Source organism: Hakea prostrata, chromosome 4, assembly GCF_041222555.1.
Source record: "Hakea prostrata isolate BN-2017 chromosome 4, UWA_Hpros_2, whole genome shotgun sequence".
Classification (NCBI taxonomy): Eukaryota; Viridiplantae; Streptophyta; class Magnoliopsida; order Proteales; family Proteaceae; genus Hakea; species Hakea prostrata.
The window spans coordinates 17713890-17730859 of NC_142603.1; the positions used below are offsets into that span (position 1 = coordinate 17713890).

Genomic DNA, 16970 nt, shown 5'->3' on the forward strand with positions numbered 1-16970 from the left:
ATTCTCTCAATAACACAAGGATTGTGTGGTAAGATTTCTTTATTTCTTACTACCCAAAACAAATTATTTATTTATTTATTTTCAACTTACTTAGTGATTAATACTTGTTTATCCCAACTAAATTACTGATTAATACTTGTTTATCACTACTTAGCTAGCCTTTCCTTCTTCAAAAGATGATTACATCACTTCCTTACATCATAATCTCAAAGAAAGAAACCAAAACCAAAGAGTCTCTCTCTCTCTCCCCACCAGATATTCTCAAGCAAAGGGTACAACTCCTTGGGACCCATTTCATTCCACCAAACGACAGTTCCTCACTCCTCACACAATCCCTGGCTTCTTACTTCAGAATGAACTTTTCATCAGCTACCGACCATTACAGTTCTGTTTAGTTTCCACTTCTACACACCAGTCTCTCCCATCTAACCATTTCCAGTTCTCAGAACTTGGGCGAGGTGAGGTGAGATCAATTATCCTGCCATGACAATGTTAGTGGTGGAGGTTCTTGATGCCAGTGATCTCACGCCCAAAGATGGGCAGGGATCAGCAAGTCCATTCGTGGAAGTTGAATTCGATGGTCAGCAATACCGCACGCAGACTAAAGCCAAAGATCTCAACCCAGTGTGGAATGAGAAGCTTGTGTTCAATGTGTCTAACCCAATAGACCTTCTTACCAAGACAATTGATGTAGTTGTCTACAATGACCGCCAAGGCCATAAGAATTTCCTTGGCAAAGTCAGGATTTCTGGTGTCTCTGTTCCCAATTCTGAATCAGAAGCATCAATCCAACGTTACCCACTTGAAAAAAGAGGCGTCTTCTCCACAATAAGTGGTGACATAGCTCTTAAAATCTATGCTGCTCATGACAATTCCAACTCAGTACCACCACAAGCCAATGCCACTGGTGAGTCTCCTCCACAAGGATCCCACACTGGTAACACGGGCAGCGAAATCAAGTCCAATGAGAAGAAGCAGCAGCAGCAGAAAAAGAAAAAGGAGAAAGAAACAAGATCATTCCACTCCATTGGAGTCAATAATGGTGCTCCATCTTTTGGTCCTCCACCTTCGCTGTTCTCTGGTTTTGGGATTGATTCACAACACATGGACAAACCAGAAACCAGGACTGATTACGGTCGTGCAGCTCAGCCTAACCCTCCAGCTACTGTAATGCATATGCAGTTTCCAAGACAGAATCCTGAATTCAATTTGGTGGAGACTAGTCCACCACTTGCTGCTCGATTGCGATACAAGGGTGGTGATAAGTCCATGGGCACCTATGATCTTGTTGAGCAGATGCATTACTTGTATGTCAATGTAGTCAAGGCTAGAGATCTCCCCACCATGGATGTAACAGGAAGTCTTGATCCATACGTTGAAGTGAAGCTTGGGAACTACAAAGGAACAACAAAACACCTAGAGAAGAATCAAAATCCTGTGTGGAAGCAAGTTTTTGCTTTCTCAAAGGATAGATTACAGTCTAATTTGCTTGAGATTGTGGTGATGGATAAGGATATTGGGAAGGATGATTTTGTTGGTCGAGTCTTCTTTGATCTTTTTGAGGTTCCACTTCGAGTCCCACCAGACAGTCCATTGGCGCCACAGTGGTATAAATTGGAAGACAAGAAGGGAGAGAAGACAAAAGGAGAGGTGATGCTTGCAGTGTGGATGGGTACACAAGCTGATGAAGCATTCCCTGAAGCATGGCACTCTGATGCTCACTCCCTCAATCCTGAGAGCCTCTCTAGTACTCGGTCACAGGTCTACTTCTCACCTAAGCTCTGTTACCTTCGCATTAATGTCATAGAAGCTCATGACCTTGTACCTTCTGATAGAGGTAGGGTTCCTGAGCCCTATGTGAAGATTCAATTGGGGAACCAAACCAGAATAACTAGGCCTCCACAGATACGGTCTGTGAATCCATTGTGGAATGACGAACTCATGTTTGTGGCTTCCGAGCCATCGGATGAGGTCATGATCATCACAGTAGATGACAGAGTTGGACCTGGAAAGGATGAGATCTTAGGGAGACTAATCCTTCCTGTTTCAGTTGCTGGCCTGAGATTAGACCACCAAAAATTTCTTAGTGCCCGTTGGTTCAATCTTGAAAAGCCTTCTCCTACTGAAGAATCCATTGCTGTTACTGAGAAGAAGAAAGAACCAAAATTCTCAAGCAAAATTCAACTCAGGCTTTGCTTGGATGCTGGTTATCATGTTCTTGATGAGTCCACACATTTTAGTAGTGATCTCCAGCCATCAGCAAAACACCTCAGGAAGCAAAGCATTGGAATTTTGGAACTAGGCATCTTAAGTGCTAAAAACCTGCTGCCCATGAAAGCCAAGAATGGGAGGACTACAGATGCTTACTGTGTTGCCAAGTATGGTAACAAGTGGATCAGGACCCGAACACTTCTCAACACTCTGCATCCTCGGTGGAATGAACAGTACACCTGGGAGGTCTATGATCCATGTACAGTCATCACCATTGGTGTTTTTGACAATTGCCACATCAATGGAAGCCACCATGAAGCAAGGGATCAAAGAATTGGAAAGGTGAGAATTCGATTATCAACATTGGAGACCGATCGTGTATACACTCACTTCTATCCTCTGTTAGTCCTTCAGCCCCCTGGTCTCAAAAAGACTGGAGAGCTTCACTTGGCAATTCGCTTCACCTGCACTGCATGGGTGAACATGGTAAGCCTGTATTCCATGCCACTGCTACCAAAGATGCACTATATTCAACCTATTCCTGTCCGCCACATCGATTGGCTCCGTCACCAGGCAATGCAGATTGTGGCAGCACGGCTTACACGTGCTGAGCCGCCTCTTCGGAGGGAGGCTGTGGAGTACATGCTTGATGTGGACTACCATATGTGGAGTCTGAGAAGAAGCAAAGCCAACTTCAATCGCATAATGTCACTCCTCTCTGGGTTAATGGGAGTTGGAAAGTGGTTTGCTGATATCTGTAATTGGAAGAACCCAGTGACAACAGTTCTAGTTCATGTGTTGTTCCTGATATTGGTCTGCTACCCAGAACTAATTCTACCTACTGTCTTCCTCTATTTGTTCGTGATTGGGATATGGAACTATAGATTCAGGCCAAGGCATCCACCCTATATGGATGCTCGCCTATCCCATGCAGATCGAGCTCACCCAGATGAGCTGGACGAGGAATTTGACTCATTCCCAACGTCACGGCCGGAGGACATTGTGAGGATGAGGTATGATCGGTTGAAGAGTGTGGCAGGGAGAGTGCAAACAGTGGTTGGAGACCTGGCAACACAAGGTGAGAGGGCTCATGCTTTACTAAGCTGGCGTGATCCGAGAGCCACAGCAATCTTCATCTTCTATGCGTTGGTTTTGGCAATTTTTCTGTACGTTACACCTTTTCAGGTCACAGCGGTGTTAGCAGCGCTCTACCTGTTAAGACATCCCAGGTTCAGAGGCAAGCTCCCCTCTGTCCCTTTCAACTTCTACAAGAGGTTACCTGCAAAGGCCGATATGCTTCTCTGAGTATTAAAGTTTGCAAATATGTTACTAGTAGGTACTTCTCTGCCATCACGCACCATTCTAAGTTTAATAGCAAGTACAAAGAACCTTTGCTACTGCCACTCAAGAAAGGATTTCCGGCTTTCCCTCAATGCATATATGTTATCCTTTCTGCATTACTATGAAACCAATTATTCTTTTTGGCTCTAGCTCAGAAATTCCAGTTATCACATAAGTCTAACCTGGGTTTCCATAGCAGTAGAAAGAAATAAAATCAATCTACTGATTAATACAAACATAAAACAGTGCCTGGAAAATCACTCACAGTAGCAGTTCATATTGGAATTGGTATCAACTGAGGTTTCGATCAGTTCTTCCCATCACAAGATACCACTCCAACCATAGAAAAATGGACATATGGTAATAGAGATCCCAGAAACAAAGTAGATTGAGATGTTCACAACCCAAAAAAAACCCTATATACATCCAAGGGGTCCAATAACTACCAATTAAATAACAGCAACAGCACGGATTCAGATCCACAGAAATAAAAAAAAGAAAATATACATAACTCGGTATTATTGCTCCAATAAATTCAAAATTGCGGATTCCTGTCAGTAATCCAACTCAAAATTGACTGGTTAATGATGTTATAATACACTCAACGTACTCTTCACTATGACGATAATGTCTGGGAACTCAGAAGTAACAGTACAGCTACAATTGTAAGGGAACTAATAAATATCCCACCTAGTAGAGCCCAGTCAGTAAAACCCAAGTTGCCAATGCTTCTACCCTGCGTCTGTTGCTTTTCCTTTGATTCAAAGAGGTGTCCCTTCGTCTTTTCTGCTCCATGGACTTTTCGCCTCCTCAGGAACCATCCGATGACATTTCTTTTGTTGTGATCTTCCAGCCAAGTGTGTTCCTTTTGGATACTGCTTTTGCACAAACTATCTTGTTTTTCACAGCTTTGCACAGCGCAAGAACAAGTCTCCTCTAAATCCAAGCTAGAAAGACATTCAATGGGGAAGGTTTTGTTCCCAATGGATTTAGTGTCCACTTTCAGATGATCAGGAGTATGAATAACCTCAGCAAACACTGACCATCTTCCAACAGATGTGATCTTCACATCAGTTGAAGTCCCCAGCATGCTTTCTGAAGCAGCAACAAGCACCTGCACATATCCCTTGGTATGGCCAACCTTGAACCACAACAGGGAAAAGAGAAGGGGAAAGATTAGAGGTAAAGATCAAACAATACAGAGCCCACACAATGGGTAAGAACAAAATTGGCGCCCTGGAAAGCTGGTAAAACTAGAATCAACTTAAATCATTGCACCATAAACACCATGAGTCAACATGTACAAGCATCTTGCCCTAATCTGTAAACTAACACATCTTTTTCACCCAACTGATGTGTAAACCAAGGCATGTTTGGCCAAATTCAGCAAAAGAAACCAGAAAGTCATTTCTGGTTACTATTTTGGATGGGCTACACAAATGAGCAGGAAAAACAAAAGATAATATTGCAGCATAAAAGTTAACCTAGAACCTGTAGGCCATGAGTTCCAATTTAAGCAGTTGTCTTACCAAGTGAACTCCGTCAGTGGCAATTTCAGTAATCCATATCTTCTCCACTTGCCCTTCCATTCCTTGATAAGGAGAGAATGATTCAAAAACAGAAGTTAATTCACGACTCCGCTTCTTAACTACATTACTAGGAACTTTTTTCATCCTTGCAGCAGGAGTGCCTGGATCCACAATAAAATAATGCCAATTGAATTAACTACATTAGCCAGTAGCAATAGCAAACAAACTAAGCATAGCACCTTATTAACAACAACATAAGTTTCAAATGTATAATTTATTACTAGAAAGGATCTAATCAATATTTCCATTTTACAGAACCAAAGCAATGAATAAATCAAGGTTTGGTACAATATATTGGTAGAAAAAGCTCAATCACCTCCCTTTAGTGTGGATTATTGACAAAGGAACCTGAGCATCACTCTGGTACCATTTAATGGTTTGATTTTTCCTGGGAAACACGAAATAAAAGCTCCTAGCATCTTTTTACTTTTTTTTTGGGGGGTGGGGTACCACCCAATCCAAAACATAGTCGGGACCAAAATGATCTCCCACCCCCATAAAAGGTGAAAACCCTGCCTCCCATAATGCTCCTGCGTATGTTGTATTGACCCGTGCACAGACGGGAGCCACACAGCCGCCACAGAAAACGCTACTCTTAAACAATTAGGGTTTCATTTTAAAGGATTGTATCGAACAAGCATACGGTGAGAGTTGCACCCTTCTATAAAATCTCTATCTTCAAAATGCCCTCTCACAATTTGCTACAAACAAATTACTTTGCTATCGGAGAGTTTCTGTTACCCAATATTGTGTCGGAGACATGAAAACATTACTTTGGTTTTGGTACCCAGTAACATTTTTCACCCTCCAAAGAAGGCACTAAAATAAAGATGTGCCTTCTAATATACTATTCAATATCAGTAGAATCTAATCAATCAATTCAACAAAATTAAGCATTCAATAAATTAGGCTTTCAGTAGAAGATACCATGTAGATATATATGCTGAGAGCCTTTATACTATAATCTTAATCTTCAAAACCCAAACAACTTCCTCTTCATTTTCTACTTGTAGAATCTCTTCAACCAACCTACTTAACAAAATCAAGGTATCTAATATGTTAGGCTTTCAGTTGCTATAGTTGTGATTTAGAAGTAAATGTTAGGCAAGAGTTGGGTACAGCACTTGTACAGGGTTAGAAAAAAGAAGTTTATTTTGTTCTTCTCCTTTGTGGAGATTCAGTGATGTAAACCCCGTTTTAGGGTTAGGGTTGTAGTAGAATTTCCCTAAAACTAAGGAATGCCCAGGATTTTCCAGCAAAGAGAACGAACTATATAGGCTGTATAGGGTGAGTTTTAGCACCTGAAACCTTGCTGAATCACGCATTCCAGATCTGATTTTTAACAAGAAAGGACAGAAACATCGAGTTTAAGGGCTTCGGCTAGGTGGGAGAAGGGATTATTACTGCTGTTTTGTAATTTCAGAACTCTTCCCAAGGGTTTAGAGTTTAGGAGAGGGACTAAGTTGGATTAGGGCTTAGGTTTTAGAAGTAGAAGAAGAATTGCAGAATTTTCTGTTGAAGAAGATGGAAATGCAGGAAATTTCAGACTTAGGGAAACAGGATTTGTTAAGGTAAACAACAGTAGGACTAATGCCTAGAGGTAGGTGCGATCCTAGTGGGAGGAAAAGGGAGGCTCAGAGGCTGGTGAAGAGCAATTGGCAGAGGGGTGGGGTTTGCTGCTATTGCAGGGAAGGAGAAGAAGTGGGGAGACTTGCAGATGCTAGGGGTGGGGTGAGGTGGAGAAGGGGAGGGGATTATCGTCTTGCGCAGATGGGGGAGGGGTTCAATGGGTGTTGGGAGGGTAGGAAGGGGATGAGGGTCTACTGTACTTACTTCTAGTCTGGTGTAACTCTTGAAGAAAATGGAGGCTTGAAGAAAGTGCTGGAATTTATTAATGGCTGCTGGAACTTGAAATTGATTGCTGATTGTTGATGAAGAACTCTTCAAAAATCTGCCCTGGCCCTCCCAATCAGAACCACGACCCTATGTCTCACACAAACTTTATTTTTTTTTATTCAATCAGACTTAAGTTTACAAAGAAATAGTAGGCTTATGTATAGCCCACTAAAAGACCTTAACTCTAAGTGGGATTCCTTTATAGATTAGGATCCCCCACATGATTCAATCTCAACTGACCAAAATATAAGATCTAAGGGACACAAAAGACACATGCTGAAATAAAACTTTACATAACTTAAAACTCTAATTAGCACATGCTAAATCCTATTGAAGTAGAACTCTAATTGACATGTGTTGGACTAATGACTCAAAACAAACTCAATATAAGAAATAAAACCAATTCAAACTCTAGAAGTAGAGCTGGAAATAATTCCAGCAATAAAAGAAGGCTAAAAATGCCTACATATCCCTACTAGGGGGTTGGGCCAGCTCAAGGGGGCTACTTGGAGCCATCTAGTGGGCCCCATTTAGAGTTCAGCCAAGGGGGGTCTCTCTGCTCACATCATTCAGTCTTGGTGTGCATGTCACAGTAAAATTTCAATTAGAGGCTGCAAGTTGGGCTGAACCAAATAAAGTGTAATAGGGGCCAATTTCATTTCCACCTTCTTGCTAGGGTATTCATATCCAGTCACCGTTTTGGTTAGATTGCAAAAAGCAAAGCCACTATCGCTATCAAACAACACAGATTCATATGAAGGGTTTAGCACATCAACAGTTGTCAAGTCATCACCTGGCTATCATGCAGTTCTTTTAAGATTGAGGTGAATGTCACCTTAGTGCAAGTTTATTGGCATCAAACCAAGTACTGAAGTAACTTGTGACAGATATTACTTAAGTAAATATTTTTATATTTATAATTGTTGTCAAGGTGTCGCCGCCTAGGCAGCCAGGCACTTTAGTGGCAGCGCCTAGATGTCTAGTGTCACTTTGTCCCCTAGGCGACGCCTTCATTTAAGATGCCATGACAACGATGATATTTATACTTTCATTTACTCATGAGATTATTCATGAATAAGCAAATACCATTTATTTCAATCCAACAAAAATAGCCAACAAAAAAAAATTCTAAATGGAAAATTGAAACTGGTCAAAACCACCAAAACTCGTTGAAACTTGTTCGAACTGCTGAGATTCAGTTGGTTGAAATTGGCGATGACTTGGCATTTATTGCTTGAAACTACCGAAAATTCCAAAATATGAAAATATTAGTTGAAACTACCAAAATTTCTGAAATATTGTCAAGACATGTTGAAATCTGTTCTCAGCAATTCCAATTCCATTTTGATAACATAAGGGCTCAAAAGGAATCTCTTCAATAGAAAAAAGAATAAAGAGTAAGGATAAGGAATATCTTTTTGATTTCAGATTTCAAGTCCTTTCTTTTATTATTCCCTCACAGCCATCAGTTCTAGCTCTTGCCCCTTACTTTACCTATCTTACTGGTCTTGACTATCTTTCAAAGCTAGCAAGAAGGCTAGCTCTTCCACCCTCAGCCCAAGGAAAAAAGTACCTCTGCCCCCAACAAGTCCATACATAAGGCGGCACCTTCTTCTTATTCGGCGGGTGAAAGAGTTGATAATTTATTCGGGTATCCAGCTTTTCGTTGCGTATAGTATACAAAGAGAGGCTCGAAGATAAAAAAAAAAGAGTTGATGGAAGCAGCACTTTAGGTTAGCTGCAAGCAAACTCCGGCTCTAACGAGCCCCATTATTAGTAAGGGTAGCGAGCCAATCGGCGATTGAGAATTCGATCAGACTTGGGAACAAAGGGTGCAAAGCAGGAGACTTTTAAAACTAACCACAGTTTTGTCTTGGTTTCCCAGGGAACCGAGATTTTACCCAAAATTTTAGCCCATCTTGGTCGAAATTTGAACCATCATGATGGGTGAAAATTTTCAAATGATTATACCAAAGCATAACTAACAATTAAAAAAAATGATCTAATGACATTTTTGTTTTAATGTCTAAAAACTTATTTTCATCCAGAGCTATCTTAGATAGCATTCATGCACATCATACAAGGAGTGACTACAACATAATTCCCTTAAGATAAATCAGACTTTAACCAACCTTGAATTTGTTAGAAAGCAAGCTTTGCATAAGGTTGCTCCATTGTGACCAAGTGGACATAGGTTTAAGTTCGGGAACAGCCTCATTATGAAAGTAGGGTTAAGGCTGTTTACATTATGAGCCTGCCCAGAACCTAGAGTGGCAGGAACCTTGCTAACTTCATACCTGTTTTCCTGGTTCTGCACTTTACTGAACACAAAATGTCTCAGCTAAAAATCAAAATCATTTGACCAATCCCACTTATTCGAGAATTTCCCTTTTTTTAATCAAGAGCAGTTTAATTACTTGGAGGTAAAATTATAATATCCATGAACTATACTATAAAGCAAAAGTAGAAGGCAGACCTTGATGCAATGGTAAAGGTTGTTGATCTGTAACCCAATTCTAGGGTTAGCCCTTCTTTATGATTTCCTTAAAATTAGGGGGGCTGCCCAGGATCTTCCAGCAAGTAAGTATAATATTATGGGATGTTTGGAATGGTTTTACGGTTCATAAGCATTAGGTAAAGGCGAAGAAGAATTCGGCCAGGCTTGGGTTAAGGAGCTGAGGGTTTTAAACTTGAAACCTTATTGTAATGACAATTTCAGATATGGATTTAACAGTTAGGGTTTAGAAACTAGGGGCTTATAAGTTGTGAATGGGGCTGTTGATATTCTGTAATTTCAGAATTGATCCTAATGGGTATATGTTTAGTTGGAGGTTTCCTACTCAGCATGGGACAATTAGGAAGTCAACTACGGATAGGATTTGGAAGGGGAAGTAGAGTAGGTGTAGGAGAAGCTAATCCTAAGTAGCTTGGGACTGTGGCTGAGGGTTTATGTTGACCTAAAGTTTAGGTCTGGAGGTTAAAGATGAATTGCAGAATTTTGATGAAGAAGATGAAGTGCAGGAAGTTTAGAAGGGTTAGGGACTCAGACTTTAGAGGGAACCACGGTACAAATTTCGGTCGACACCAACGAAATTTAGGATTTTGGAAAAAAGAGAGAAAACCTGGGTGGAATTGAAAAAGTACCAGGTTTCAACTGAAATGGTCAAAATTTCCACCGAACCAGTCGAAACCTGCAAGATTTTGCAGGTTTTGACAGCTTCCGCCAGGTTTTGCCCTTTGAGTTTCTACCCTCAAACCACTTTTTGGCTGGATTTTGTGATTTCCACCTCTGTTTCACCTAAATCAACAACTCATTTGTCAAAACTTGGGGATAAATGCTGGAAATTTGTCGAAACTTATCAAAACTTGGGGAAGAGTTCCATTCGATCAAAACCCCCATATCTCTGATTCTTGGATGGTTGAAATCGGTCTCGAAACCAAGACTGCGGTGCTTGATTGTAATCAGGTGTGGAGATTTGGGAGTTCTACTCTGCTTTGATCTTTTATAAATACGGGAGGACATGAGACACTAAATCCCATAGGTTGGATTCTACTATTTTCATCTCTCTTCACAGTAGCAGGCATTGGTTTCAGGCCCAGTTTTCCAGAATGGAGAAACAATACAATACCTTATATTGCAACTGCTAATTTATTATCATGTACAAATGTAATTTTATAAACTAAGCATAAAATCTTTTTTTTTCTGTACTAAACTACAGTAGATTTTTAGATTTTTTTTATTCATTTGGTGTGTCAATGCCTATTAATTTTCATACCAACAAGTTGGATATACTACCATCTTATGGCGTATCTATTTTTTGTTCAAGACTGAACTTTGCTCCTTTGTTTTCTTGATGGTAAATAACAATATTGATAAAAAGAACAAGTGGTATTAACAAGTAACAACAACATTAGGTCAACCAAGAAACGCAATGCAGCCAAATATCTAGAGTCCCATCAGTGACATTTTCTACACACTGTTTACTCAACCACTTCACCCAAACAAGAATTCGTTACTTCTATTTCCCATCCCTAAAAATCCCCCCCATCCCCTTTCTCTTTTTTCTTCTTCTTCTTCTAACTATCAAATGCTTTTCTTTACGGCCTATAGATTTCATTTTAGGCCATTGCCACAGGATTTGTTCTTTAGATCTCCTACATCAACCTTTCTCTTACTGTCATGACAACGTTAGGTTCGTTAACAATATGTCATACATATACATGTAACGACGTGTATGCAGATTACTCGGGTGCTTAGGAGGAACAGAAGACCAGATAAAAGAATAATTTAGAAAAATGATTACTTTTTCCGTGGCAAGAATCTGCAGTAGAAAAAGGGAATGGCAATTGCAGGCAAATGAACCTATATAACACATCAATGAGTTGATTTAAACTGGGAGAGAAAAAATAAAAGCCAAAGGAAACTAACCAGGCCTGGGATAGAACTGGGAAATATGAACTTGAGGGAACTTGTATTCAGTAATCAGGCTGACTGTTTGGCCAAAATCTTCATCCGTTTCACCTGTGAAGCCAAGACATGAGAATCATATTTAGTGCTGGGAATGCAATAGCCATGAGCTTCTAATCAACTGGTAGAAATTTAGGTATTCAGAAGAAATATTTGTACAAGCAAGGAGTACATGTTTAAACTCAAGCACAAAGTTGAAAATGTAACCGTTTCATGTGGCAGGCAAAAAAAGCTTGAGTTATGGACACTAACCAGGGAATCCACATATGATATCTGTTGCAATCTGCATCCCTGGTACAAGCTGAGAAAGAGTATTTACCACTGTTCTGAATTCACCCACAGTGTATTCCCGATTCATTGCCTGGTAATAGATAAACAAGAAAATGAGCATGCAACCGTACCATCAGCATCCTACACCCATGGATCAAATTGGTTGTCAAGGCGACTTAGGCGGGTGGGGCTCCGCCTAGACGATTAGGTGACAAAGCGGTGGCAATAAGGCAACCAAAGCAGTTGGGTAAAAAATTTTAAATACATCTACTTTTAGATTACATTTCACTACAACTATTTTCTATGATAAGCTAAACAAACATTCAATAATCACATTCATTTAAAAAAATATATCTCATTATTCCAATTTCCAAGTCATTGCCCATTCAATAATTCATTGATACTTGATGTTGAGTATGGCTCATGGTTCACATTCTGTTGCCAACAGACACGGGGGTTCCTTTTGCAATTTGGGCCTCGATTCCGAAATGACTAACTATTAAATTTATATATGATTTTGTAGAATAAATTTTGATTTGAAAAATTAAAATTAAGAAGAAAAAAATCTTGTACAAAATGTCAAAAAAGGAGCGCTTTAGTGTCTAGGTGACAAATCGGTAGCGCCTAGACAAAAAGTGGTAAAAAAAAAACAGCACATCAATTAAGCGGTTCAAAACAAGGCGGTTGAAAAACTGCCCTTGCCACCTAGGCAGACGCTTTGACAACCATGGATCAAATATGGCCAGACTAAATGCATTCAAAGCAAGATAATCATATGATTTCCACTTACACTTAAAACAGAGTCGCTGCCAGATTGGACAGGTACATGTAAAAATGAATATACACATGGGTGACAAAGAATTTTGGCAATTTCTTTCAAGTGTTCAAGAATAAAAGGAGGATTAGTCATCCCAATCCGAAGCATTGTGCTTCTATCAGGTGGAAGTTCGCAACAATAGCATTCAGTAAAATTGGAAGATTACTACCAATATCACGACCTGTAAGATCATCCAAATTGGGGAGTTAGACAAGATTAAATACATACAGCACTTGTCTGTTAGCTATATAGTTAAGAGGAGAAGCTAGTACAGAGACAAAAATATAACATCAGAAAATTTTGACTTTATCAATTGTTATGCTCAAGAAAGTTGTAACGATCTAAGCAGCATAGTGGAAAAATCAGGTAATTGTCCCTACATGAAAAGAAAAACTAAAAGCAACAGATGCTGGTAATACAACATAAGATCAGCAGTAAAGGTTGAGCAGTCACTCATATCTGGGAGCTCTTGAACCAAGAAACCATTTAAAGTAAACAGATTAAGAAATCCTGAAACTTCTAATCATTCAATGTAGCAATGTCAACATATAAATAGGATCTCCGGCACCAAAGATAGAGGAAGAGAAGCAATGCCTCTACATACTGTTGTCACTGGAAGCTTGTAAATAACAACAGTAACAAAAATCATCATTAAATACCATATGCTCCAGTATCTTCACTGCTTAACCATATCTCCTTCACCCCCTCCGATATAACAGTTCGTACACGGTCTACCTGCACATGAAGCTTTGAATGATGACTACACAGTTGAAACTAATTATCATAGAGTAAATGTAATGGTACTTACAAGGCTGTCCACTGTGTAGCTACCTAAATGTCCACGAGCATGTTTCGTCTTGCAATATGTGCAAGCACCTAAACAACCAACATTAATTGGAAGAATCTCAATAAACTTGTTCTTTCTCACCTGTCAGAAGAATCAAAAAAATTACTCTTTTTAATAAATAAAATATACATAACATCAAAACAATATGAAAAATAAAATAAAAAGTAAAGGTGAAAGTATAAGAGAAGAACACAAATATTGATGTGGATAAATGTGTAAACTGCAGGAGATTTATATGTCATGCCTTTGGAAGATCAAGTGCCGGCAAAGTCTTCCCAGTCAAAAGCCGGACTTCATGGCCTTTTAGGGTCTCTTCCACTACTTCAACTACACGATCAATTTGTTGTACCCCAACTATACTAACCCCTTCAAGCTCCTTCAAATCTCGACTCCCCTGAGGCACACATCCAGCCACCACCAGGGGCTTTTTTGCACTTTTGCACTTTGATATCAGTGTATCCATGGCAGACTGGCTAGGAGATTTTACTGTGCATCTGTGTTGGAAGAATGTTCATTAAGATGACAATGATATGAGAGAAAATACAAAATAAAGCTTGAAAACTTGAAATTCTAGACTTAATAGTATTATCACTTGAATTTTCGTATCAATCAAAGACTGGGAAGGAGATTTTACCCTGCATCTGTGTCGGAAGAAAGTACATTAAGATGAAAATGGCATGAGCAAATATAGGATAAAGCTTGAAACTTGGAGATTCTAGACTTAAAGTATTATCACTTGACTTCTTTTTCTTTTTTCTTTTTTTTTTCCTCGGATGGGGTGCAGGTGGGGGCTAGATGATCATTTGTATTAAAAGAAGATGGGAAAATAGTGAGGAAGTACAAACCCTGCTAGGATTTCCCCAAAGAGAAAATAAAAACCAAACTGCACAAGCCTCCCCCACCTTCGGCAATGCCACCGTAGAGGGATGGGCCATGCCACTGAACTTAACCATCCACACTACAAAATCTAGGGCTTTTTTAGACATCGATCAATAACTCCTAATTGATGGAGGAAACACCATATCCATGAACGAAGCACTGGCTGCAGCATTTTTGGGCAGGAAATCCTTGATTGGATTAGCTTTTCTAAAACAAAGCATGAATTTCAGGAAAGATAAACCCATGAGTCCACAATAACCACACGAGATGAACCTGGATTAGTGAATTGAAGTTGGCCTAAGGTGTAAGAACTCCAGTTACTGCAGAGTGCAGAAGATCTTATACTGAGGAGGTTGACAATCCCGGCTGTTGGAACGATGTGAGCCAGGCTGGGCCTCAACTCAAAAAGATCAAGGGTCAGAGGATATCAGGGGCAGAAGCCAAATTGACACCTAAATGAGATACAGTACCTTGTTGCAGAAACCACGGAACAGAGTCAGCATGCAATGCCATGGCTATGGAATCACATTCAATTCAAAGAAGCAAACACAAACCATTCATCCAAGAGAGAAGAAGAAAAAAGAGAGAGAGAGAAAGAAAGAAAAGCAAACACACAACCTTCTAGGATCATTAAGAATACCATTCATCAGGGCCTAAACATCTGCCTTTTAGAGTGTCCATGCACCAATACTCACCAAAAGAGGCAACCACACAACCACATGAATTTCGAAAAAGATAACAAGGTCCACCTCCCCTAAATTACCAAGAGAAGAGCCATCTACATCTAATTTTACCCCCATAAAAATCAACCATTCATTTAAGCAGATGCGCATTCTATTTTTATTGATTTAACATTTATTTTTATCTCACCTAATTTTACTTTTTGTCTCACTTCTACGAATTACTCTTTTTTTTGGGGTTCAATTTACCGAATACTCTTTGTTCTGGAGTGAGAAGATGAGTAGAGAAGGAGATGGAAGAACATTTCCAAATGGTAAAAAGGGAAAATACAGATTAGTAACTAAAATTCAAAATGAATAATTTTATAAACCAGCACTCATTTGATTAGGGATGTAAACGCAGAGAGTTGAAAATTTGAATTTGATTTGTATTTGTATCTGCTTAAGAGCATCCCAATTTGATTAGAATTGATGATTCGATTAATAATTGGATACTTAATTCAGATATGCCAATTTTAAGTCAGATATTATCCAATTCGATTAGATATTTAACGGATACTATCCATATCCAATTAAAGTTTAATTTTGGGGAATAAATCATTATCACTTCATTAATTGTAATTTATTACATTAAACTATCAATATTTACTCTATTCAAATGTTCGATATTTGAACTACATTCGAATATTTTTATCAATCCGATTGCTTTGAATTCAGATCAGATATTATCCAAAAAATCCGATTAACTAAACAAATTCAAATTCAGTTATAACTTATAAATATACATATCCGACGGATATCGGATTCAAATTCAGATAAAGTGTTTAATAATCGAATTTGGATTCGGGTATTACCATACTCGGGCAAATTCGATTTGTTGACATCCCTACATTTGATTCTATTACCTTGGATTCAATGTTGTGGATTAGGAGGTTTGATGGTTGTGAATAGTATTTATAGAAGAGAGGGCGTCCCAATGCCCAGAGATACAAGTTTTTGGAAAGATGTAGCTTTTGAGGAAATGGTAGGAAAAGTTATATCTAGTGGGGGCAATATGGATGTTTTACTCTAAGTAACTAAGAGATGTGGATTTTGGGAGGAGGTCTCTTGTAACTAGTGAGGATACGCCTGGCATTTTGGCCTAGTGAAAGAGTTTGTTTAGCCGGCTGAAATGCTGCATTTCCGCACACTGGAAGCTAAGGGATGTGTCTGTTGAGGTTAGCAACATAGGGGTATTTGAATGGTGAACTATGGGAAGTGATCCTCTTAAAAAAGATGTAATTTTTTCAGAATAAGGGTAATTTGGTCTACTGAAAGAGTATACCAAAACCTGAGTTTGTACCTATATAGTAGTACGATAAGATAGTATGATACGATGGTATGATAGTTTCTCTTTTATGACATATTTACATCTATATCCCTTAAAAACCAAGTAATCATTGCATCCTATCATATGCTGCCCCAATAAATCCAGCAGTCCCAGATCACATCGCCCAAAGACTAAGAGGATAGAATATAAAGTACTTGTGATGCGGTAAATCACAAAAAACGGGCTTATTTTATTATAGGTTCTTTGGCTAAAGGATTTCGAGGCTTCAAACACCCGTGAGTCTCCACCAAATAGACTAGCATTTTGGTTGGAAACTAGCATGGTATCTGGGCAAGCTTCAATGCTGATGTAGGTTCCCGAACTTCCACTGTGATCTCTAGCTCATTTGGCATTGGTCTGATCCACAAACATGAGAGGAAGCATTGGATCCCACATTGGCAGGAATGGGATTTCCAGTGTTCCCAAGAAAACGGGAGGTTTTGTAGACGGTTAAGTGACTCTGTAACCACATTGTTTAATAATCAAGGGGCTTTTTCCCCTTTGTAGAAGCGGCCCTAAGGTTATTTGAAATCTTTCACTTACCTTCAACCAACTAAGATATTTCAACCAAAATCTCACTTTCTTCAACTAAGTTATTCAATA

General features: G+C 39.3%; 2 protein-coding genes across 2 annotated transcripts; one reads left to right on the top strand and one right to left on the bottom strand.

The window, feature by feature from the left end:
- The first annotated feature begins 264 nt into the window (after window positions 1-264).
- On the top strand, window positions 265-3731 carry LOC149018270 (FT-interacting protein 7-like). Its single transcript, XM_089152580.1, has one exon. It carries the CDS (start codon window positions 484-486, stop codon window positions 3514-3516), a length of 3033 nt encoding a protein of 1010 aa, XP_089008706.1. The 5' UTR covers window positions 265-483; the 3' UTR covers window positions 3517-3731.
- A 50-nt stretch (window positions 3732-3781) lies between these two features.
- Window positions 3782-14061, bottom strand: LOC149018271 (uncharacterized). Its single transcript, XM_089152581.1, is given in 9 exon segments — window positions 3782-4693; window positions 5082-5242; window positions 11467-11559; window positions 11758-11866; window positions 12566-12726; window positions 12729-12773; window positions 13252-13327; window positions 13401-13520; window positions 13684-14061. Coding segments are annotated over 9 exon segments (1509 nt in total). The 5' UTR covers window positions 13903-14061; the 3' UTR covers window positions 3782-4168.
- Window positions 14062-16970: the final 2909 nt, after the last annotated feature.

What these genes read in the sequence shown, in the direction of transcription:
- LOC149018270 (XM_089152580.1), top strand. Translation starts at nt 484, where the DNA reads ATGACAATGTTAGTGGTGGAGGTTCTTGATGCCAGTGATCTCACGCCC.